At 44.4% G+C, this 24,420-nt stretch overlaps 1 protein-coding gene across 4 annotated transcripts in view; it reads left to right on the forward strand.

Annotated features, from left to right (window-relative positions):
* Nucleotides 1-24,420, forward strand: part of FGF2 (fibroblast growth factor 2) — a 49,403-nt gene that overhangs the window by 4,878 nt on the left and 20,105 nt on the right. For 3 of the 4 annotated variants that reach the window (XR_014223152.1, XR_014223153.1, XR_014223154.1), the window contains exons 3-4: nucleotides 17,017-17,152; nucleotides 19,888-20,004. Coding sequence is in view for 1 of the 4 variants with exons in the window: in XM_082237115.1 (XP_082093241.1) it covers nucleotides 22,784-22,970 (187 nt within the window). In the remaining 3 variants the exon portion in view is untranslated. Of the gene's footprint in view, nucleotides 1-17,016; nucleotides 17,153-19,887; nucleotides 20,005-22,754; nucleotides 22,971-24,420 lie in introns of those variants that run through there. The other variant, XM_082237115.1, reaches the window with a different exon arrangement.

A 24,420-nucleotide genomic window follows, 5' to 3' on the forward strand; every position in this document is an offset into this window, starting at 1 on the left:
TCAAAGGCTGAAAGGTTAGCCAGAGTACACGAGTTAATTTGAAATAAGTACTTTGATTTTCCCAAGAGCAGTTATTTTAATTAACTGAAATGAACATTCATCTGAAGTACTTTAGTGTACTCCAAAGAGGGCACAGCCTTTCCTTCATCTTCTGGAGAGAACGGTCTTTCTAAAGAAGCTTCGATTAGGAGAAGAATTAAAAATATAATTTCAGTGTAGGAAGTTTTATTCTAGAAGCAGAGAAAGAAAATTATTCAGTTCTCCTTTAGTGTTCTTAATCAAAAGGTTTCCTTTATGTATTACATAGCTTGTTTTGCCCATGGTTGAGTTAAAGCCTTAGCATTGGTCAGTGCCTTAGCAAGAGTGGGGAACCTTCTTCAAACTGAGGATGACATTCTTTCTTGGCCACTTTTCAGTGGTAGCTAAGCCAGAGGTAGAAGTGAGCAGAACAACACATGCAATTTTTACCTTCCTACAGGTGGCTAGTTTTATACACATTCACATACCCCATCTGCTGTCGATCCAGGCAAGCAAGAGCCATTATTAGAGTTCAAGGAAACGTTCCACCCAGGCAATAAAATTCTAGAAGGACTGGTAAGTAGTATTGCCTTGGAGAGAGAGGCTGTGACTGAGAAGAAATTATAGCTCGGCAATAATCCTGAGAGCCACACAGTATGGGATGGGTTTTAATGAGTAGGAGAGGATATATTTGTTGCAATTTACCCCTCCAGGCTTCCACATGTGCAGGTTGAACAGTTTCAAAATCTCATCCTTGGCAGCAAAATGAAAAGCATAGGAATCAGCCTTTAAAGTCTTGTTTTGAGCATGTTGACCTATGAAATAAGCTGGCTCCCTTTTCTTACCCTGCTTAATAAAGAATCAGGTGACAACTTCTAAAGTAAGTTTTAAAAAATAAAGTTTACTTACTTTATAATCATGCATTGGTTTTCAGCAACAGTAGCAGTAAAAACTATGCAGGCAAAATACTTATATGTACAGTATAAAAGGACTATGGTTGGCGCTGTGGTCTAAACCACTGAGCCTCTTGGGCTTGCTGATCCTAAGGTCAGCAATTTGAATCCGTGCGATGGGGTGAGCTCCCATTGCTCTGTCCCAGCTTCTGCCAACCTAGCAGTTCGAAAGCGCACCAGTGCAAGTAGATAAATAGGTACTGCTGCGGCAGGAAGGTAAACGGTGTTTCCGTGCACTCTGGCTTCAGTCACAGTGTTCTGTTGTGCCAGAGGTGGTTTAGTCATGCTGGCAACATGGCTGGTCACAGGAGGAGAGAAACAAACAAACAAACAAACAAACAAACAAACAAACAAACAAACAAGAAGTACCATATGCTATTTCATCTGTAGGAGAGGAGTTGAAATGTCATCACATAAAGCCCGCTCTACCAATTCTATTTCTATGATCTGAGGACCTATATATCAGCAATACAGCTCTATGGTGTTAGCCTGTTCTCATGCTAACTAGGAAGAATATGCATTTGTTGGGTTTGGTTGCTAACTTCTCACACATGGAGAGGCTAGGAAGGCCACATTTGACTTCTTGGTCCGAAGTTCCCTTTGTCTTAAAGATAAACCAGCACTCAATGTGCAGTGCCACAGGCGAAGGTAAAGCAGATGGCTCCTGTCTCACCAGACCATGGTTTAGTGTTCTGACAGAAATAGCTCACAGAGCACAGAGAGTTTTCATTTAATGTTATATTACTATCTGGACTCTTGCTTTTCTCGTTTTAAATGCAAAATGCTACCAACTGGAAGATTACATCATAATTTGCTCTGCGATATTTCACCATGTCATTGAGGTTGGAAAAAAAATATTTCAAAATTCTAAAGATGGTGAAAACATCCTCTTCACTGGATGACATTCAAAACTTTTAGAAAGGTGAGAACCCCAAAATAATACTGCTATTCAAACTGTAATGTGGGCATCTGCAATTAGTGCCAAATACCTAGGTCCTGTTATTTTCCTCTCTCAAGTTATGCTCCTTCTAGAAGATTTGACTATATCTCTGGCTATACAGTGGTGCCCCGCAAGACGAATGCCTCGCAAGACGAAAAACTCGCTAGATGAAAGGGTTTTGCGTTTTTTGAGCTGCTTCGCAAGACGAATTTCCCTATGGGCTTGTTTCGCAAGACGAAAACGTCTAGCAAGTTTGTTTCCTTTTTCTTAACACCCTTAATACAGTTGTGACTTGACTTGAGGAGCAACTCATAGAACGCGGTGTGGTAGCCGTTTTTGAGGTTTTTGAAGACTTTGGTGATTTTTGAATCTTTTCCAAAACTTTCCCGACACCGTGCTTCGCAAGACGAAAAATTCGCTAGACGAAAAAACTCACGGAACGAATTAATTTCGTCTTGCGAGGCACCACTGTATCACTACCTCCTAAAACTATTTTATGTTATGGTTTACAATGCAGAAAATGCTTTGTTTTTATATGATGGTGCAAAAAAAGAAGCCACAAATCTAACTGAATCTAACTGAAATGCCACATTTCTATACTGAACAGTTTGTCTGTCAGACAACCAGTCTGCTAAGACTATACAGAAGTTTTGTCTTTTACATCTAAAGAAGACCCATTATAAATATGCCGGGCCATTTTTCATGAGTGGAAATTTTCATGTTTTGATACATGATTTAGTATAAATATTAGAGTTTTTCCATTTTCTGATTTTACAATTGTGCTAGTATAACCAAAGACATGTCAACAGGGCTGGGGTTTTTTTTGTGCTGAGCAAATTCAACAACCACATGACTATCATCTTTCAGTTTGCTTGCCACTCAATTATTTATCACATTGGACAGGAAAGTGTATCTGGAGTGATGTTGTGTTGAGCCAATTCTTGCTTTAAATTTGGATCAGATGGATGTGACTGTTATAAAACTTCCATCTTTGCAGTTTCTTGCTCTAAATGAGCTTTCCATGTCACCTCAGCAACACCAAGTATCCAGAGTAATGTAGATACATATCTTCTTTTTCCCTTGAATTGAATTGAATGGGTAACTGGGCAGGAGATATATTTGCGTGAGTTAGAGACTATTGGAGTCAATCACTCTAGTGGAGCATCTAGCTAGTGGAAAAGAAGATAAAAGGATTAGTCTGCATTATTACGTCATATATATTACTTTCCTCCTTGCTTATGCTATTTTGTATCAGAGGCCCTTAAAAATTACTTTATAGTCAGATCCTACCTAAATATGGCTACTCAGAAGTCCCACTGAATTCAATGGAACTCAGCCCTAGGTGAGTACAGACTTGCAGCCTAAGACTGTTAAAAGTTCTGAGCAATGTAGTTGCTCAGAACAAACTTCAGAGGGTGGTTGTGGATAAAGCATCTTGGTGGAAATTTGAGCAAGACTGAAACAAGAAAAAGGGCCTCGAAAGTGAGGTATGGAGTCCTGCAGTTCAGGAGTTCTGGCGCTTAGTGATAGTAGTCAGGGACGCGGACTTAGTAAAAATATTGGGGGGGCCTGGGAAAGCTCATGAATAATAAATAAGCTCATGAATATGCAAATAAAGTGGCTCCGGCCCTAAATAGGGCAAGCCACGCCCCCCAGCCAGCCGATTGGCTGGCTGGGAGGTGTGGCCAGTCGGGATTCCCCTGTTCTCGCGGGGATTTCCGGCAGTGCCTTGGCAGTGGCGGTGGTGCTGCGAAGCAGCGAGGCAGGAGCCCCCGCCATTAGGGCGCGCGGCTGGCTGGCTGGCTGGCGAAGGAGCAGGTGGGGAGGAGGCGGGGGACGGCGGCGGCGCTCTGCTGGAAGGGCGCCCGAAATTATTGGGGGGGCTGAGCCCCCCCAAAAAATTTTTTGAGGGGGCTCGAGCCCCCTCAAGCCCCATGGAGTCGGCGCCTATGATAGTAGTAAGTTTACATAGATGGCGAGTTCCTATGAGATCTGGTGGGGGCTGCTCCATAAAACAAAGTATGTGTTCTTTGTTGTTGTTTAGTCATGTCTGACTCTTCGTGACCCCATCAACCAGAGCATGCCAGGCACTCCTGTCTTCCACTGCCTCCCACAGTTTGGTCAAAGAACACTGTCCAACCATCTCGTCCTCTGTCGTCCCCTTCTCCTTGTGCCCTCAACCTTTCCCAACATCAGGGTCTTTTCCAGGGAGTCTTCTCTTCTCATGATGTGGCCAAAGTATTGGAGCCTCAGCTTCAGAATCTGTCCTTCCAGTCAGCACTCAGGGCTGATTTCCTTCAGAATGGATAGGTTTGATCTTCTTGCAGTCCATGGGACTCTCAAGAGTCTCCTCCAGCACCATAATTCGAAAACATCAATTCTTTGGCGATCAGCCTTCTTTATGGTCCAGCTCTCACTTCTGTACATCACTACTGGGAAAACCATAGCTTTAACTATACAGACCTTTGTCAGCAGTATGTGTTCTAGGAGCACTAAAGATGCACCATGGAGCAAATGAAACTATAATGCTCAAATGTGCCTAGTTTATGGAATGCTGCTGGTAGGCAAGCAACAGATAAGGCATCTTTTCAACCCCTTTTCTCCTATGGATGATGTTTTAAGCAGCCCAGAATTTGAGCTAGGCCTCCCCACAGCATTGCCCAGGGACCTGTTTTCTATGCCAAGGCTCATTGGTACATGTGGCCTAATGACAAACCATAGAATTATTTAGATATTATTATTTTTTTACAGTGTCTGCACCTTCCCTTTGCTGTTTTGAAACTGTAGCCAAACCCTGCCCCCACATACACAGACAAATATGGGGTTGGCCTTCCATGTTATAGAGCAGGAGGAGCCAGCTTGGGACCCTCCAGATGTTGTTGAACCACAGTTCCCATCATCCTTGACGACTGGCCATGCTGGCTGGGGTTGATGTTGCAGGCCAGCAACATCTGGAGAGAATTGTGTTGGCTACCCCTACCATAAGGAATGACTTCCAACGGGGCTTGAGTCTCAAAACCTCTCATTTTAGGTGCAAGATTCCTTGGTTAGATTCCCGTAGCTCACAGGACAGATCTCTGTTTCTTGTTCTGAACAGAATAGCTGGAAAATACCATTCTGGACACTGTTTTCCCTCCCAGTATTTATGGGATTAGAAGGCAAAATATTCAGGCATTGGATAAAGATTTCTAAAGAAAAATGACAAGATAGGCATTTCTTGGAGGTGATGGTAATGATGATGGGAAATCCAGTCTGTTGGAGACCTGGGGGAAAAGGAAAATTCCAGGTTAAAAATGACTAAAATATTCTTGATCTTGGAACGAAAACCAAGTCTAAATTAAGAAGTGAGGGTAGCAAAGGCTAATCCAGGAAATGGACGTATTTTTAACAAAAATGATTTCCCTGGGATTTGTTTTTTAATGAAAAGTATTAAAGAGAGTTTAACCGTGAAGAATTAATGGTCTAACATACATTAAAATAGATGAACAGGCTATGCCCAAGACCCCCCAATTTCCTGCCCTGAACCCTCTCAAGTTTTGACAGTAACTGAATTGTGCAACTCTCCCACTAAAAGGACCTGCCAGAACTTAAATTTTGGACGGTAGATGGAAACATTCCTGCCGATGCATGCCTTTGCTTAGTGTTATATGTTCTCGAATGGCTGCTCCACTGGTTTTTAATTAAATGCAGTTATAATCGTTTATATCCCGCTTTTCAGTATACAAGTCTTTCCATGGTGGCTTACAAGTAACATCAAAATGCATTCACTGAATCATAATAAACAACATAAAAATGTAACAAGTTCATTCTTCCAAGTCATATTTCTGTGCAGGGGGATTTCCTAGCTTACATGTTTCTATCAAAAGAAAACATTCCAAGGAAAGGGGGAATGTTGTGAGCCCAGATTGTCTCTCTGGTGCAAATGGGACAAATGCCTAATGGTAACTTGATGTGCATCTACATTTCTTGTTTTTCCAAAAATAATTCTTACTGGGGAGACAGAGCATAGGGAGGGGAGAGTTATCCCTTCACTCCCCCAACAGTGGCAGACCTTGGTGTCTCAAATTCCAGTGGCGCCCTGTGCACACCCCAAATTGCCCCCTCCCTCACCTCTTGCACTCCAATCTAAATTACAGTTGTGGTGTCCCCTGCAGTGCATGCAAAGCTGTGCGCCTAGTGCGCCCAAACCGCAGTCCTAAATCCACCTCTGCCCGCACTGTGATGAGAGTGGAGATTTCTCCACCCACAACACGCGTTGGCATCAACAGGGATATTTACATTCCCAAAGCTGCAGAAGTAAAAAGTAAACAAAACAGCAGCTTAACCAAAGAAAGCATTTATATGAAAATCTGTTCAAATCTGTGGGGTTTCAAAGCCTGGGACAGCTTGTGTACATCCCTTGGGATGGGGTTCCATAGCATACATGGGTTGAGAAAGCCCTGTCCCTAGTGCTTGTCAGGGCTTGCTTGCTTGCTTTGATGAAGGAGGCAGCTTTGTGCTCCTAATTGACATGCATGGGTTTACCCTTTCTATCGCAGTATTCCTTGTACCATCAGAGCTTCCACTCTCACAGGGAACCAGTAGGTGGGGGCTTTCTATAGCTTGTTCCTTAGGATGCATGAGCATGAGTTCTCTTGTCTGCAGTCTCTCAAATGGACTTTAATCATAATGCTGTTATATCTGCAAAATAGCTATAGACAGCTGAAAATAAAAAATACAGGAAATAGACAATTGGGTTTTGTTTTTTTAAGGCATGCAGTTACCAAACATCTCAAGCTCAAAGATGCTAAAAGGAAAATAAATATTAGCACTGGATGTGCCAACAAAGAAGCAAGTGAAAAGACCAATGGTGGACCAATTGAATAAGTAAATAAGGGCATGAGTAAAGAGAAATAAACTGTTTTCTTGCTTTTGCTTAGTCTGCTACAGCTCAGTGCTTTTTTGGTGACTCCATCATCTCTCTCTCTCTCTCTCTCTCTCTCTCTCTCTCTCTCTCTCTCTTTTCCTGCCCATGGCATCCAGTTTGTGCTGGCACCCACAAGACTTTTATTAAGATTTATATACTGGCACCTCCATTTTTTACCATAAAAGCAGTGTCGGAACTAATACATGCAACATTTAACTGGTCAGTTACTGAGATTTCCATGATGAAAAAACAATCTCATATTAAATTCCATAAATTGGTGGTCAGTTCTGCCTTGATACTGACACTATACTAGTTATGTGTGTATTTGATATGAATTAGTTTTAATGATTTTATTATGCATTGTTGCATTTTATTGGACACCACCCTGTAACTACTATGGTATGGTGATGGGCTGTAAATTAAGGCCTAAATATAATAATAATAATAATAATAATAATAATAATAATAATAATAATAAATGTCCTTCATACTCCTCTGCTGACCAGTCAAGGAACAGTAAATTCCATGCTTGGTTGTCTCTACACGATTGTGTAATATTCATTAATATTTTCTTTACATCTTTCCCTGAACAGCACCACTAACACATTTTTGGGACAGTCTTTTCTGGTAATTCTCTCCAACATCTTCTCACTGAATTCCAATGACTTGTAACTATTTTTAAGCACATACCAACTCTGGCAGTTTCTAGTGTTGTGTGTGATTTCTCTCTCTCTCTCTCCAAGGTCATCAAGTAGTCTTTAAGAAAACTTTCAATCCCACTGAAGTCATCTAAATGTCAATGAACTTGGAAGATTTCAAATCCTGCCCCACAAATAAATGTCCTTTGTGTTTTCCAGAAAATAATGCCCAAAATATTTCTGCTTCCAGTTATTCGTTACTAAATCCTCTGAGTATCGGCCTTAGTATGATGCAAAAACTTTTTAGCTTTTCAACTACATTGGCTAGGAAAATGTGCTGTGGCTAGGGAAGCATTAATTTTCTTCACACGGAGCAAGGTTAGATGACACGATGTCCTCCATAAGTTGTTGGACTAAAATTCCCATCATCCCTGAGCATTGGCACTGATGGATGGTAGGAAATTGTAGTCCAGCAACGTTTAAAGGGTACCATGCTGGCTCCAGGGTATGACTTATCCAGTTGGCACAATGAATGTGTGGCTTGAGTGGATCTGGGCCGAGTTCAGCATGTGGGAAAGAAGTCCTCTGAATGTTTTCATGCGTAGCCAGCTTGCTTTCATGTGGGATAGTGTGTGGATGGAGATTTCATATCACTGTGCAGTTGACAAGAGGACCACAGAACACTATAGTTCCTGGACTAACATAACACAAATTCTGTTTCTCTGCTATCCTGAAGGTTGTGGGCTTTCCATAGGCATCTGGCCACTATGAGAACAGATTGCTGGACTGGATGGGCCTTTGGCTCAATCCAGCAGGCCTTGTCTGATATAAATGGGAATAGAATAAAAATAATTTGGGTTCGGTCCATGTGATCAAAAGAGATGGCTGTACTTCTTGATGCAGTAGAGCAAGCCGAATAGTACAGCTGATACGCTCAAGGGCTCAGAGAAGGATTCTGACTGCGTGTCCCATCTTCTGCCAAAAAATTTTTGCTTTCAAATCTCATCTCTTTTCACCTGACCACATCTGTTTTAAAAATGTTTGTGCTTTCGTTAAATGATGAACAGTCACTTCCACTCCAGGGAAATGGGGTCTGAAAGATTGTGAAAACATATGTTCAGAAAAAGTGTGTTCCGTTCACAATTTCCATGAGTGTCATCTGTTCATGGTATATAACTTGTCTCTGGTTGAGTCATAATTATTAGCACGTGTTACAGTGACTTTCTGAAATTTGGTGAATGCCAACATTTCACATGTGAATGCTGACAATCCGAAACAAAATTTGAGAGTGCCTGAAATTTCAGAGAAAACCTGATGAATGCTTACAGTTCCATAAGCAAAATTGTCAAAACCCACTGGTGAATGCAATGGAAAAGGTACAGTGGTGCCTCGCAAGATGAAAAGAATCCGTTCCGCGAGTCTCTTCATCTTGCGGTTTTTTTGTCTTGCGAAGCAAGCCCATTAGCGGCTTAGCGGATTAGCGCTATTAACGGCTTTGCGGGCTTAGCGGATCAGCTGATAAGCGGCTTAGCGGATCAGCTGTTAAGCAGCTTAGCGGCTTAGGATCAGTTGATAAGCGGCTTAGCAGCTTGGGAAAAGGGGGGGGGGAGGAAAAAAACCCTGCAGGAACTCGCAAGACATTTTCGTCTTGCGAAGCAAGCCCATAAGAAATTCGTTTTGCGAAGCACCTCCAAAACAGAAAACCCTTTCGTCTAGCGGGTTTTCCATCTTGCGAGGCATTCGTCTTGCGGGGCATCACTGTATTTGGTTTGGTCCATTTTTCTATTTTTTTAATCTGGCAGCATTCACATAGGGAGAGCACCAAAATGCTATTGGGTCGTTCACCCATATGGCTAAGTTCTGCATGTTTGGGATGAGTGGGGCTGCACAATCAAGATTCCACCTGCCAGGGTAGACTCCTAGTATACAGCAAGTTGCCTTCTAATATGGGGATGGGGTTCAGGGCCCAACATGGGTGGTGGTGGCCAGCAGGCATAGTCTCCCCTCCACATAATCCCCCCCATTAAATATATTTTTATTATTTTTTCCTACTGTTATCAAAACAGTAGGGAAAGAGGAAGTAGACTATCCCTGAGCAGGGATGAGGGGCTGACAGTCTCTCCTACATCTAAGCCCACATTGCAGAGCTTTTCGAATTGGATTTCACACACAGGAAAAGAAGCGAAACAGATAGCCTGAGGTTTAACCTTTGACACAGCACAGCAAAGCTTCCTTCTTTTTTAGTTGGCTAAGCTGACAATGATTGCTAAGATAAAATAATGGTCAGTGTGTTCAAATGGCAAGAAGAAGAGAAAAAGTATCTTCCTCCTTGGTAACTAGCTTTGCCCTCACAATAGAGAGTACATAAGTGAAAACGTCACAACATTCTGGTTTGTTTTCACTTTATTTCAGAATTGTTTCCATGAATCCACACAATCTGGGGCCCAATAAAGGCATCCCCAGCACATAGTGTTAGGCCATGTTCCAAGATGTTGCAAAGCAAGTACCACTGGTACAGAGAGACCTCAAGAAACCTGGACAAAATTACAGTCCGTTGTGTAATTAATTATCTGCCTGAAATCTTTCCAGTGGCACCAGACATACGGTTGTGCTTTTGTTTTTGTTTCATTTTTAAAAACCATCCTCTTTCAAGAAAGAAACAGCTAAAACTTCGTAGGACGAGATGTCTTATCTTTGTTTCCTGAACTTTTAGAGACACGTTGATTTTCAAAGTGGAACAAACCTTTGGTGTGGTGTGGTAACCAATCCAATTAAATAAATAAGGAGATTATCAATTTCTTGCTGAGAGGATAGCATACCAGAATATTTATCAACGCTTCCCAGTGCTTTAAGTATTTCAGTTTTCAACGTTATCTTGTTTTGAACCAAACTGCAAAGATAGTTGCCTGTTACAAGACCTTTGATTGCCAGGAATTAGAAGTGATACAATAATTAAACAGACAGCAAAGTAAAAGGAATAGTTTATTTCATAAAATACTACTACAAGCTATTGTATTATAGCCTTAAAGCCACCTTTCCCAATCTGGTTCTGTCTAGATGTTTTGGACTACAATACCCAACAACCCTGGCTGAAACCGATGGAAGTTGTCGTCCTAAACATTTATAGGGAACCAGGTCGAGAGGTTTGTATGTTGTTTAGATTTCTGTGTTGCCATAGCTCCTCCAGACTCATCTTCATTCATCCTTTAAAATTAACACAAAATGATCATGCCAGGTTTTACAGACAGTTCCTCAGTTTTAACTTCTGGTCTGTTTAATGGGGATAATTATATTGATCTACCTCACAGTTTGTGGGAAGGTTTAGTTTTTGCTCCCTCAGATCTGCATTGTGCCGTTCAAGACACTTGGCTGTGGACAAGGCTTGTTTATTTCTCGGAGGGGAATGTTGCATCAGTTTTCCTATGTCATTGGTGGGCTATGGGCCAAGTACAGTCTGCATCCTGCCAAATATTACTTATCTGAACTGTCCAGCCAAGCCTCAACACAAAACTGACCTGAAATAATAATAATGGTGATGTTGCAAGGGTGTAAGAAATACTATATTTTTCCATGTACAAGACACCCCCATGTATAATATGACCGCTGCTTTTTAAAACCCAAAATTAAGAAATCACATGGGGGGACGACGACCTTGAAGTTTTTGAGCTTTCGTTGGGAAGACGACCTCCAAGGTAGGGCAAATTTTGGGGGGCGACCAAACTGCAACCTTCCATCACAGCCAAACCACAACCCCCAATTGCCCTGCCGAGCATGCACTCAAGCTTAAAGAAATAAAAAATAACCTTGTTCCTTGTATGGGATAGATATGGACTGTGGTTAACACCTTGTGAATACTGCTTCCCAAACTAATAGTGGGAGTGCAATGGATGTAGTGTAAATGGGAGTGTGCATAATGCAGCAGTGTGGTGTAGTGGTTAGAGCGTTGGCCTAGGACCTGGGAGGCCAGGGTTCAAACCTCTGCTCAGCCATGATGCTTACTGGGTGGCCTTGGGCCAGTCACAGTTTCTCAACCTAACCTAGCTCACAGGGTGGTTTTGAGGATAAAATGGGGAGGAAGAGAATCCTGTATGCCACCTTGAGCTCTTTAGAGAAAAGGTGGGATAGAAATGCAATAAATAAATAAAAACAAAACAAATACAGAGCCTATATTAATACATTTATTGTTGCAGCACCAAGATCTTTCTCCCAAAGCATTGTCTGCTAGAGATCAGTATTATTCCCATTTAATAGAGTCAGTAATTTGCACATAAACAGAGACCAGAGCCTTGTTTACCTGGCCTTGGTTTGATACGTTGCCATGCTGGTTCTCAAACTAATAAATATTTTATTGCCTCACCCCCCCCCCTATTATTTTGTTCCATGCAGTGAAAAGGTTCCACAGCCCTGATACCTTCTTATCTACATGTGGGTTGTGAAAGAACCCAGGGAGCAGAATTAAGTCATTCACACCACTTGGGTGGGCCCATCCACACTGAACAGTCACCACTCAACACTAATCTGTGTTTCCTAGTTCTATTTCCATTACAAGAGGTGAACCCAATCCCTTGATTATTAATCCATCAGTGTGACTCTATGTATGACCTTATGTCTTGCTGTGGTCATGTCTTACTGAAGCAACAGAATAATAGTTTTTTTTCTGTCCCAGATAAGACATTAATGGGTGGTGTTGCTGGAATTCCCCCAAATTATTGTCCATTGGATCCACTACCTCAGCATTTGCAATTGTTGAAATTTGGATCCAACTTCCACACCCACTTATGCTAAGAAGTAGTTAATGGCTAATGAGTTGATTTTGACAAAAAGAAGAGGGAAACTGCAAGTTCTTAAATGTGCATGTAGTTAGGGATAAATCCACCCTCTTCTCCTTCCATCCCTGGGGTGCCTTGAATGGTGATCAGGGGTGCTGTGGGCAACACTGGCCTCTGTCTCTCTTTCTTTCCCTTACTCCTCTGCTGCCCTCTCATGTCTCTGCCTCCCAAAGGCTTGCACAGCTATTTGTTGCAGCAGGCCTGGCTATCAGCTCTACAGCAGTGGTGTCCCAACTTTTTCAAAGAGGGCCAGATTTGGCTGTGAACTGGGGCCCCACAAAAAAAAATTCAAGTTGTGCCCCAGTGCCTCAAATTGGGCCCCAGTGGCTAGCCCTGAGTCTCATAGTTGCTGGGCCCGAGTTGCCCTGTCCTTGCATGAAGTCTTGTGTTTAAATTTTGGGAGAGGGGAGACTGCGGCACTGGGGAGTGGGCAGACTGACGAGGCCCGCTAGATTTAGGGGCTTGAGTTGCCCTGCCTCGCTTGAAGTCTTGGGTTTGCAATTTTCGGAGAGGGGAGACTGTGGCACTGGGTTGAGGGCAGGCTGGTGAGGCCACCTAGATTTAGAGGCCCTAGGCTTCAGCCTACTTAGCCTATACATAAATCCGGCACTGGGTCAAGGCAGCGGTCGCCCCTCTCCCACCGCCATCACTGCAGCATCAACATCCTGAACATGTACTATAGTATTTATTTAGCTATGCCCCCCCCCGGCCAACCACATTGGTCAACCCAAGGAGTGATGCAACCGGGGACTCCCTAATGGTGTGGGGGCTAGCCACGCCCCCTGTACAGAGGGGAGAGCTTGTGGCGAGCCCACAAAAAGGAAATGGCTTTGGTGGGCAGGTGCTTGGGGCCACAAGGGATTGCTTTTTCAAAATTGCCTGGGGGGCTGTTTGAAACCAGCCCGGGGGCCACAAGTGGCCCCTGGGCCAGACTTTGGACATGCCTGGTTTAGACAATACAGAGCTAGATGGACCAGTGATTCGCTATGAGGCAGATTCCTGTTCTCTTGGCCAATGTCTGAGGTCAGGGTGTGTTGGCCTTCAGCTCTGCTGTCTGCAGAATGGACAGCTCGAGGTGAGTGTTGTTTCCTGCCAGAGGAGCTAATTAATTAGTATTGAGGGTTAATTAATTAATATTGAGCCTTAATTAAGATTGAGGGTTGCTCCATACTTCCACTTGCCCCGTGCCTAGAAATCATGGGTTCAAGTGGTTTTCTGTTTGTCTCGTGCTTTTTAGGCAAGGGTCCGAGTGGTTTTTCACTTGTCCCATAGCTTTCCCCTGGAAAACATGCTCTTTACTGCTGAATCAGAACAAACTGCAATCCATGGAAAACCCAATTGCCATTTGGTTTGATTCAGTGGTAAAGTGCTGGTTTCCCTGGGGGACAGCAGCCGGGCAAACAGAGGTGTTGACGATGCCAGTATTGCAAAATCACAAACGATTAGCTTTGGGACTGAATTAAACAGCTGCGACCCTTTTGTTGTACCCCCTCACACAAGGACTGAACTGTAGCCAGCATGTGCAGTCAATGATGCTAATTGCAAACATTTTGGTTCCAGGCTTTTCCTCTCCTTGGGCTTTCTACATTATTATTTGCCTTCTCTGTGTTAACCCTGCTGCAAAGAGCCATATGTTCATGAGGCCATGGAAGTGTGCTTTCAATTATTCTCTATGTCCGTAATCCAAGCATAATACTAGAGTATATAATAAAAAAGGAGTACTCATGCAGCCCCAGTATAAAAAAACACCCAAAAACATATACACACTCAAAGAGCAGTTTAAGAACTGAGCTGTTTGCATGAGCATTGGTTAAGAAAAGAAGCAAATCAGCTAGCTTTAGCAGCAAAACATGTCCAGCCTTATACACCATTCTATAGCAAAATATACTATAAAGCTAATATTTAACTGGGGGCTTTCTCTCCTCACCAACCCAATTTCTTTTAGAGTAAAGTTTTAGACTTAACGCATTTGGCAACCACACAAAAGAGTCATTCAGTTTTCTATAAAAATTTCAGGGCTGTCCTGACTGCTTTTAGAGAAAGAGTATTTCGTTTGCTCAGATAGTTCTTATTTTTAAAGAGTCCTGCTGGATACAGAGCCTGAAGGGTGTGTCAGCCAGCACTCTTGTCAAATCTCATTTAATTTCAGTTTGTTCTTTGCTGCCTTGATCTTCATGCATTTCCCATCCAAACATTCATTATCCACAATGTCTGATTTAACTTTGTATTTCCCCTTGGAATATAGGGTCTCCAGTGAGAATATTGTTGAGAAATGTAAAGGTAAAGGGACCCTGACCATTAGGTCCAGTCGTGACTGACTCTGGGGTTGCGGCGCTCATCTCGCTTTATTGGCCGAGGGAGCTGGCGTACAGCTTCCGGGTCATGTGGCCAGCATGACTAAGCCGCTTCTGGCAAACCAGAGCAGCGCACGGAAACGTCGTTTACCTTCCAGCCAGAGCGGTACCTATTTATCTACTTGCACTTTGATGTGCTTTTGAACTGCTAGGTTGGCAGGAGCAGGGACCGAGCAATGGGAGCTCACCCCATTGCGGGGATTTGAACCGCCGACCTTCTGATCAGCAGGTCCTAGGCTCTGTGGTTTAACCCACAGAGCCACTCGCGTCCCTGTTGAGAAATGTAGTTAGTCCCTAAATGCTTTATTGAAGTCCCACCAAAACCTATCAGAAACAAGAGCCTTTCCCTTATTTAGTCTTTTACCTCCTCCTCTGTCACCAGGCAATTTAAAAGATTCCTGTGTTTGTCTGACAATTTGTCGAGATGTACTTTAGATGGAAAATCATCAATAGATGACTCCAGCAATTTATCAAATGAATACAAAGATGTGCAGAAATGAGCAAATGCCCTCCTAATGGCCTTAGCTCTTAACACAAAGCACCTTTATCATTGTGAACACATTTAATAAGACTTTTTGGTTGCCCTTTTAAAAAGAGCAGGGGCAAGCAATCGAGAAGCCTTATTTCCAAATTCATAACCATATTCACAAATTTAATTTCCCAGGTATTTGGTCACCTTTATGAGACATAATAGCTGGATTCAGACATGATTTGTTTTAATATTTGAATTCTAAATGGTGCCAACAAACACTGGTTTGTTTTGAGCTAATAAACCAGGACTGGAAACCACAGCTTGAAGCTGATTTGCAAGCCACAGTTTATGCTAACTGTGGTTTGTTGTTTTGTCTGAGTTCACAGATCATTGACAAACCACAGCTAGGGACATTGCTCCACCTCAAAAGGCTGCTGCACTATGGAGATGTGGGTCAGTTTATGAAGCTGATTGATCAGCAGACAAGCCACTCTAACCAATTCCTGATAGGCTGGCAATCGGCCAGCTATATCTCTGCATATTTGTTTTGTAGGTATAGGCCAGTAAAAAGCCTGCCTGCTGGTCGTGAACCTCCTTTGCTGCCTAGTGCTTTATATGCATATCATTAAGCTTTTGAGCTTGCATTTCTTTTCAGTTTAGGTTTAGGTGCATACAGCATTTTATGCATACAGTATTCTTTTTCTTATGCAAACCAAAGGCAATAATGTAGCTTCAAAGGGAAAGCTTCATTGCCTGGGTTCAGACTTAATACACAAAAACATAGTTTGTGCTACCCGTAGTTAATAACACAACAGCATAGTTTGTGCTTCTAGATGTACAGCAGTCAAATTATGCAGTGCTACAGCTTCCAGCAGTCCCTCTCCACTGCATAGGCTTCTCCAGTGACAGCAACACTGAACCGAGCAGCTGCTCTCAGCATCAAGCAGCTGCCATTTCTCTCTCCCTCAGCGCAATACCTAGCATTGAATATTAAAAAGTTGGTTCAAAGCAACCAATCACCTCCTTATATATATCACAATTAATTTCCTTTATTAGTTGTGCCAAATACCAGAACACACATAACTGCCATGGCTTGCTCATGCTCCCCCACCATGATGAAAAGCTCTCACAATGTAAAACAAGTATACATATGTTAATACCGCAAATGTCACCAAGTACAACCACAGACTGTGATGTGCTTAGCCATCATTATGAGTTTGAGTCCTGTTGTGCAACTTGCGCCAAGGGTTAGTCTAAGCCTAGCTATCACAATATTTTGAGTGGAGGGGAATCCTCTCTTTGTAGAATACATTTAATTCTGCTTCATAGGGCAGAAGTTTTCAACCTTTTTGAGTCCATGGCTCTCTTAACAGTGGTACCTCGGGTTACAGACCCTTCAGGTTACAGACTCCGCTAACCCAGAAATAGTACCCCGGGTTAAGAACTTTGCTTCATGATGAGAACAGAAATTGCGTGGCAGCGGGAGGCCCCATTAGCTAAAGTGTTACCTCAGGTTAAGAACAGTTTCAGGTTAAGAACGGACCTCCAGAACAAATTAAGTTCTTAACCCGAGGTACCACTGTACATTCTTTCTGCTGCACCCCTGTGGGGCTCAGGAGCCGTTATGTCTCTCCTTGCCTGCAGCCTCTCACCCTTTTTCAAACACCTTCCCTTGTGGTGTGTTCCTGCAGCCTCCTCCTCTCTTCTCCCCTCTCCTTGGGAGTCCTCAGGGCAGCTGCTGCTGCTGTCCCTGATCTCAGATATGCCCCCCCCAGCCCCAGAGATGTGCATCCCAGAGGCACCATTTGCCTGTAGACCAACTGGCAGCAGTTTTCCTGGTTGCAATGCTGTTCTGGCTTCTACTTTTTAACCATGACAACTTCTTATTTTGCGCTTATTTTTGCAGCGCTGAAGAAAGAAAGAAAGAAAAAAGCCACATCATCAGAATACCATGTGTCATGCCAGGATAGAGATGTCTTTTCCTAAGTGTTGATGAAAACTTGTACCATCCTTGTTCCCCTTGGAAAGCCCAAGTGTCTAAGGTTCTTCTGTTTTTTAAAAAACGGACTTGAAGTTGGGTTTCCCCCCTGAAACATAATATATTCCTTCTATGTATCTCCTGTCTTATTTCTCCTTCTTCTCTACATAAAAAGCAGTTTGCCTCTCTGTTTTGTTTCTTTCAGGTGCTAACCACAACAGCGATTGGGTGTGTTCCAGTTTGACTTGGGTTACATGGGCTTCTACAATACTTTGTTGTTGTTTAGTCGTTCAGTCGTGTCCGACTCTTCGTGACCCCATGGACCAGAGCATGCCAGGCACTCCTGTATTCTACTGCCTCCCGCAGTTTGGTCAAACTCCTGCTGGTAGCTTCGAGAACACTGTCCAACCATCTCGTCCTCTGTCGCCCCCTTCTCCTTGTGCCCTCAACCTTTCCCAACATCAGGGTCTTTTCCAGGGACTCTTCTCTTCACATGAGGTGGCCAAAGTATTGGAGCCTCAGCTTCAGGATCTGTCCTTCCAGTGAGCACTCAGGGCTGATTTCCTTTAGAATGGATAGGTTTGATCTTCTTACAGTCCATAGGGCTCTCAACAGTCTCCTCCAGCACCATAATTCAAAAGCATCAATTCTTTGGCCATCAGCCTTCTTTATGGTCCAGCTCTCATGCTAACAAATTACATTATCAATTTATGAATCTTAGTATATTTTGGTTTCTTAGAATTCCCAAGCAACACTGGGTACTTTCTGCCAGTAAATAAATAAATAAAAAGATACGAATATTATGGATATTTAGGCTACAGTATATCTCCATATATCATAGCATATGCATGATATGAAACAATGGAACCACTTTTCTATACTATATAAAGCATTACACATTGGTCTGAACATTGCACAACAAGATGCCACTTCCAGGAAGAAAACATTGTCTTGTCTTTAATGGATACCAGGCCAGGGCAAGAAATATGTCCTTACATGTCCATCTTAAGCAGTAGGCACTTTTAATGAAATTCACAACACTGACGGGTAATAAGAGGTCTTTAAAACGAGAGAATATTATGGCTTCCATGTATACTGTTGCTGTTTGGCAATATATTTTATTATTAGGATGTTCAAATTCAAGCCAGGTTACATTTCTGTACGAACCTCTGTGGCTGGTTTTAGAAACATGCAGTTTTAATATAGTCTTGGGTTTGAACCAATCTACAGGAGAATCCATTGTTTCTGGATCATAACATTCTCTGGCGATACAAGCTCTTCCCATGTTCCAGAAGAGCCTTAATTTCTTGCAAGCAACTATGACTGCATATTTGGCCTTCGTCCATTTCATAGGAATACACGCCAAATTCTCGACTGGCACAGCATTTTGGAAGTCGATTGGACATTTTCTGTCCAGTACAAAACCTGGTCTTGTGATTGCCCAGCAAGCTCACCGTCTTTGAGAGGTGAGCTTTGAGAATGATGAGTGAGAAATGGTGTGTATTTTAATGTCCTATATAAAACTGGTTACAGGAGGGTGAAGGATAGCTAACATACCAGCATACTGTGAATTGAAACGGAGCCATGCCCTACTGCTACCAGTGTTTCTTTGTGATCTGAGCATTTATTTATTTGATATATTTACACCCCATATTTCTTGCCAGGCTCTCAGGCAGTGTGCATGTTCTCCCTTTTCATCATAGCAAATATATGAAGCTGAGAATAGTTTGTGACTGGCCCAAGGTCACCCAATGAGCTTCGTGGATGAGTGGAAATTTGAACCTGGGAGTAGCTAGTCCTAGTCCAACACACTGACCCCTGCACAATGCTGGTTCAAAGCTACAGAGAGCTGGTGGGGTTCAGAGGTGACACCCTCTGATATTTATGAATGAGCATTCATCCTTAAAGAGCATAGTGATCTATAAAGTAATTAAGCAGCACTGTCTGTTTACATATCAGGAATTTAATATTGAAACATTCATTCATTTATTCATTTTCACTGCCTACATTATGAGATGCTAAGCCACATTCTGAGCAATACGTTAACATTCCCATAATGAACCTTTTAGTAATAAAAGGTAAGAAAAAATAGAATTTAAAAACAGTCCATCATGAAAACATTTCAGCAATCGTAACACTATTTTAGTGTTTAGTAAACAGGGAAACTGGGATGCGGGTGGCGCTGTGGGTTAAACCACAGAGCCTAGGACTTGCCAATCAGAAGGTCGGCGGTTCGAATCCCCGCGACGGGGTGAGCTCCCATTGCTCAGTCTCTGCTCCTGCCAACCTAGCAGTTCGAAAGCACGTTAAAGTGCAAGTAGATAAATAGGTAGCACTCTGGCGGGAAGGTAAACAGCGTTTCCGTTCGCTGCTCTGGTTCGCCAGAAGCGGCTTAGTCATGCTGGCCACATGACCCGGAAGCTGTACACCGGCTCCAACATCCCTAACCAATTCTGTTCTTTAGCTTTCCTCCCACCCCATTCAATTCTCCTGCTCCGGAGGGTAGGACCTGAACCAATGCATTAAAGTTACAACAAAGGAGATTTCGACTAAACATCAGGAAGAATGTTCTGATGGTAAGAGCTGTTAGACAGTGGAACAGACTCCCTCAAGAGGTGGTGGACTCTCTTTCATTGGAGGCTTTTAAGCCAAGTTTGGATGGCATTGCAGGGGGTTGAACTAGATTCCTGTACTCCAGGGGGTTGGACTACATGACCCTCAGGGTTCCTTCCAAATTTCCAATTCTATGATTCCATGATTCTATGAATTAAAGAACACCTGAAACATATTTCCCTGCAGATCTGGAGTGGCCTGCAGATGTACACGGATGGTCTCCTTTCCCACCGTTTTGTTGGTGTCACTCCGCATCAGGAATGGTGAGCAGGCTTTACTCTCACTGCAACATTCTCTGACAAGGTAATATTTTGCTTTTCCATACTGTATAGGAATGCATGATAATGACTCTCCAAAGCAGGGTAAAATAAAGGAGTAAACTTAAAGATATTCTTGGGGTGACATTAGACCTGTTCAATGCCTTTGGGGTGTGTTTTGGAGGGGTGGAAGAGGGAGGCTAGAGAGAAAGTGGATTTTGGAAACATTGGACAGAATGTTGGAAGTGTGTTTTAGAATGTAAGGAAAATAAAACAGAATGTTGGGAACTGGCTTTCGTATATAAACTAGACAAGAAGGAAATATTGTTGGGAGGTGGTTTGATGGAACCAGAGAAGTTGGTATGTTCAACCTGATCTAGGTGGTTTCCATTGCTTCTGAAGGGTCAGGTTCACATCTTGGGGCTGTTTTGGGTGAACCCATACCTTTGAGTGCCCATGTGGCATTAATCCCTGGTTACTAATTCTGGCTGGTGTACCACCTGATGCCTTGGGGAAAAACAGATAGCTGGTCCACTTTTCTATGGTCTTGCAATATTCAAATTAGATCACTGCAGCATATTGCATACGAGGCAACCTCTCAAAAATGTCATTTTGTCCAAAATCCTGCTGCTAGGTTGTTAGCTGTAGGTTAGGGTGAGGCCAGCTAAATGACCACCAATGAATAAATAGCTACATTATATGCTGGTTCATTTCCAAACAGAATTTGAAGTTCTGGTATGTACTCCCTTGTCATGGTTGGACCATTATCTGGTGAAATTTGGATAGGTAGTGTAAAGGTAGTGGATCCTTTCTAACCCAATGATTCCAACTATCTGAGTGAGATTCCTTTCCCCACTAAGGGAATGTGGGATAGCTAGATCTTGCCCGGGCATGTTTCAGTGTTACTTGAATGTTTATCAACTTGGAATGGACAAAGAATGACTCGGCTGGATCCCCTTTATGGATTTTCCCACTTCCTCATCTCAGGAATTGAAGCAAGGGAGGAAGGGGGGAGGGAAGGAAGGAGCCAGGACATCTATCTAACAATCTGTCACGTTTATAAATTGCTTTACAATCCACTGCACTCTAAGCAGTGAGCAATAAAGTTAATAGGCACAATAAAAACCAATAATTGACTATAAATATATAGTGATCAAAATAAGAAAATTCAAGCGTAAGCAATGCCAGTCCAGTCCTCAGTTCTCCAGCTAGAGAGACAGCCACCAGCTCTCCAATCTATTTAAACAATGCAAGGCAAGGCAAGGCAAATACTCTTTGAAGTATTACAGTGGGAGTCGGAAAGATAAACTTCCTTGGTAAGGGTATTCCATGCTCATGCAAGAGTTAAAAAGAACTTCTGAACTTTAATTCTGACTATGATGCTGTAAACATGACATTCAGACTGTACAAATATGGGCTTTTCACAGAGCCATAGCTGTGGGGGTGCTAGCCAAGCGTTCGCCATGTCCAACACACGCCCATCCTTTCTCCTTTCTTGAATTATCCGCAGGTCTCACTCAATTCGGGCTGTATCACTTGGGAGATTCAGAAAGACTCTTCTTCCCATGCGTTACCATTTTGAGACTAGTAGTTCATACTCCGTTCAGAGCACAAAATGAGCTAGCAATCTGTGTTAAGGTTAACAGATGCCCCCGTTTCCAGGGGACAGTCCCCGAATTTACTAATCAGTCTCCATACAAAATCCACTGAAGTTGAAAAGTGTCCCCAGATTCATTGAAAAAAATATGGTAACCTTAATCTTTGTGCGTTGCCTTTAGCGCGGAGAGTGCGATTAGCTCACTTGTTTGAGTCCACTGTGCGATTTGCGCTTTTTTTGCACGCACCTGCTTCCTGCTAGTACGGTGGATCCAGGGAACTGATGCTGCTGCTTCGCTTTTCGTGTGTGGACAGGAGGGGAGGGAGGGAGGTTGCTGGCTATCCAGGGCAGGAGGGGGATGATTTTTTGGTGGTGGGGGGGGGGGCGCCTGACTGTCCCATCGGCGCATCCACCTCTACAACGGCCGCGCTGCCTTGTTGCGCGCCTTTTTGGAGCAGCGGCTGCAAATCCTGGGAAGTGCGCAACATCTTGTGCCGCTTTGCAACTGCGCAGGCCGGCGCGGCGGGGAAAGGAGAGCGCTGTTGTGTGGGAGCCGAGCAGCACTTGGCCCGGGGTGAAGCGGCGGCTGCTGCATTGTGCAAGCGCTCTTTGGGCAGGCTAGAGTTACACGGAGGGAAGGCGCTCCCCCCTTCTCCATCCCGGCCAGTTTCCAACAGCAGCAGAACCGACCACCTCCTTCCCCCGTCGCACCGGACGGCAGGCAGAGAACCGGCCCAGCAAAGAGACACGGAGGGGTGGGAGGCCGGAGGAGGGGCAGAGGGGGAGGGAACAAACAAGTAAATAAGAAGTCCTGCTCGAGGGGCCGCACATTGGCGAGCCCAGAAGCTGCCACAGCGCCTCGCCTGTCTCCTCGCCTCCCTCTCTCTCCGCGCACTGGGCGGCAGCAGCAAGCTTTCAGCCAGAGGACTCCCCGGCGTGCTGGGCCGGAGAGGCTTGGCTGGCTCTCGGAGGCGCCAGGCTCGGCGTTGCGCAGCTCCGGCGACGAACTTGGGCAGGGAGCCCCGAGGGGAGGCGGGCGAGAGGGCGCCTTCGCCTCTCCGCCAGCCCCGGCCCTCCCCGCGGAGGTGGCCGTCGGGCGGCCAGGCTGAGCGGGCGAGGGAGAAGCGGCTGCCGGGGCGCGAGGCTGGGGGGACGCGGCCGTCGGCGAGGCGCTCGCGGGAGGGCAGCCCGGGGGGAGCCGTCTTCGGCCGCGGCGGGCCCGGCGGGGATGGCTGCGGCGGGCATCACCACCCTCCCCGCGATGCCCGACGACGGCGGCGGAGGCAGTGGCGGCACCTTCGCGCCCGGACACTTTAAGGATCCCAAGCGGCTCTACTGCAAAAACGGCGGCTTCTTCCTGAGGATCAACCCCGACGGCAGAGTGGATGGGGTCCGGGAGAAGAGCGACCCGTACAGTAAGTACCGACCGGCCCGCCGTCTCTGCCCTCACAAGCCGACGGGGCCCCGCTGGCCGCATCCTCGGTCCCAAACCAGAGTGAGGCGCCTCCATGCTTTCAAACTCCCCGAGGGTCGATTAATTTAAAGAACATTGGCAGTGGTTTCGCGCAGGTGATGTATCCTAAGGTTATCTTTGGGTATTATGAAGGTTCAAAAAACAAACAAAAACAAAAACGGCCACAATAACTATGACAAATATTTTTAAAATTCAGAAAAGCAGGGATGGGGGACCTGTGGCAGGCTAGATTTTGGACTCCCAGCTTCCCTCAGCCCCAGCCAGCATGGCTAGTGGTCAGTGGCGTAGCGTGGGTTGTCAGCACCCGGGGCAAGGCAAGTAATTTGCGCCCCCCCCTAACCCGTGGATTTGCGCCCCCTAACCCCCAGATGTTGCGCCTGGTGCAGCCGGCCCCCCTTGTACCCCCCACGCTACGCCACTGGTTGGAAGTCAAGTCTCAACAACACCTGGAGGGTCACAGATTCCTCGCCTCTGGTTTAAAACGAAGGCCATCCATGGGCAAAAGGCAGATGAGCAGATATAACAAATCTCTACGTGAAGTCCCATTAAATTCAATTCATCTGGCTCCCAGCTGTGTTTAGGAATGCAGGGAGAACTGGCTGTGGGAACTGTAGCTGGTGGGTAGTGGGTCCCCCCCCAAAAAATTTAAGCCAGTTGTCAGATTAATATCTACCACTGCTTGCAGCTTTCCACACACACACAACCGACATGCTATGGTTCCCACAGCCAAATACATGATCCCCATCCATAGGAGCTTCCCTGCTCTTACCTAGCACTAATATTGTTTAACATCATCCACCACCCACTTCTCCCCTAATTGCTGGAAATAATTGCTACGTCCACTGCTTTCAGAAACTGTTACATCCAGCAGAGATGGAATTCCCTGTTGTCTTCACCTTCAGCTGTTGACACCACCTGAGATCCTTCCTACGTAACCAGTCCTAGTTTTGAACCAATTTTGTTCTTCATGTTGTGTCATTTCACCTCATCTTTTCACTTGCCCCTGCTTCTATATTTTTATTTTGGCACTGCGTTATGCACACTCCTGTAGCATCTGTGTATCTTTTCCCTTCGCCTTTCATGCCATGCACAAAGCCACACTGACTGCAGCGCAGCCCCTTACCTGTCCTCTGAGCGTCTGCAACCCATAATGGGCACCAGTCCTAGGATTCCCAACAATCCCTGACATTCTCCTCAAAGCACAGAATCTCTTTCATCCCAAGGCTTGTATAACTTGCCGCTCCCGCCCTGGCTCCTGATACTTTTTTCCATTCCATAAGCATTATTGCAAAGAGGCTTGTTGGTCATGGGCACAATTGTCGCTTTGAGAATGAGAGGGTTTTGTGTTAAGCTTATTCAGAAATAAAGGAAACTGGTAAAAAGAGGTGACA

This window comes from Podarcis vaucheri, assembly GCF_965113315.1.
Source record: "Podarcis vaucheri genome assembly, chromosome: 9".
Lineage (NCBI taxonomy): Eukaryota > Metazoa > Chordata > Lepidosauria > Squamata > Lacertidae > Podarcis > Podarcis vaucheri.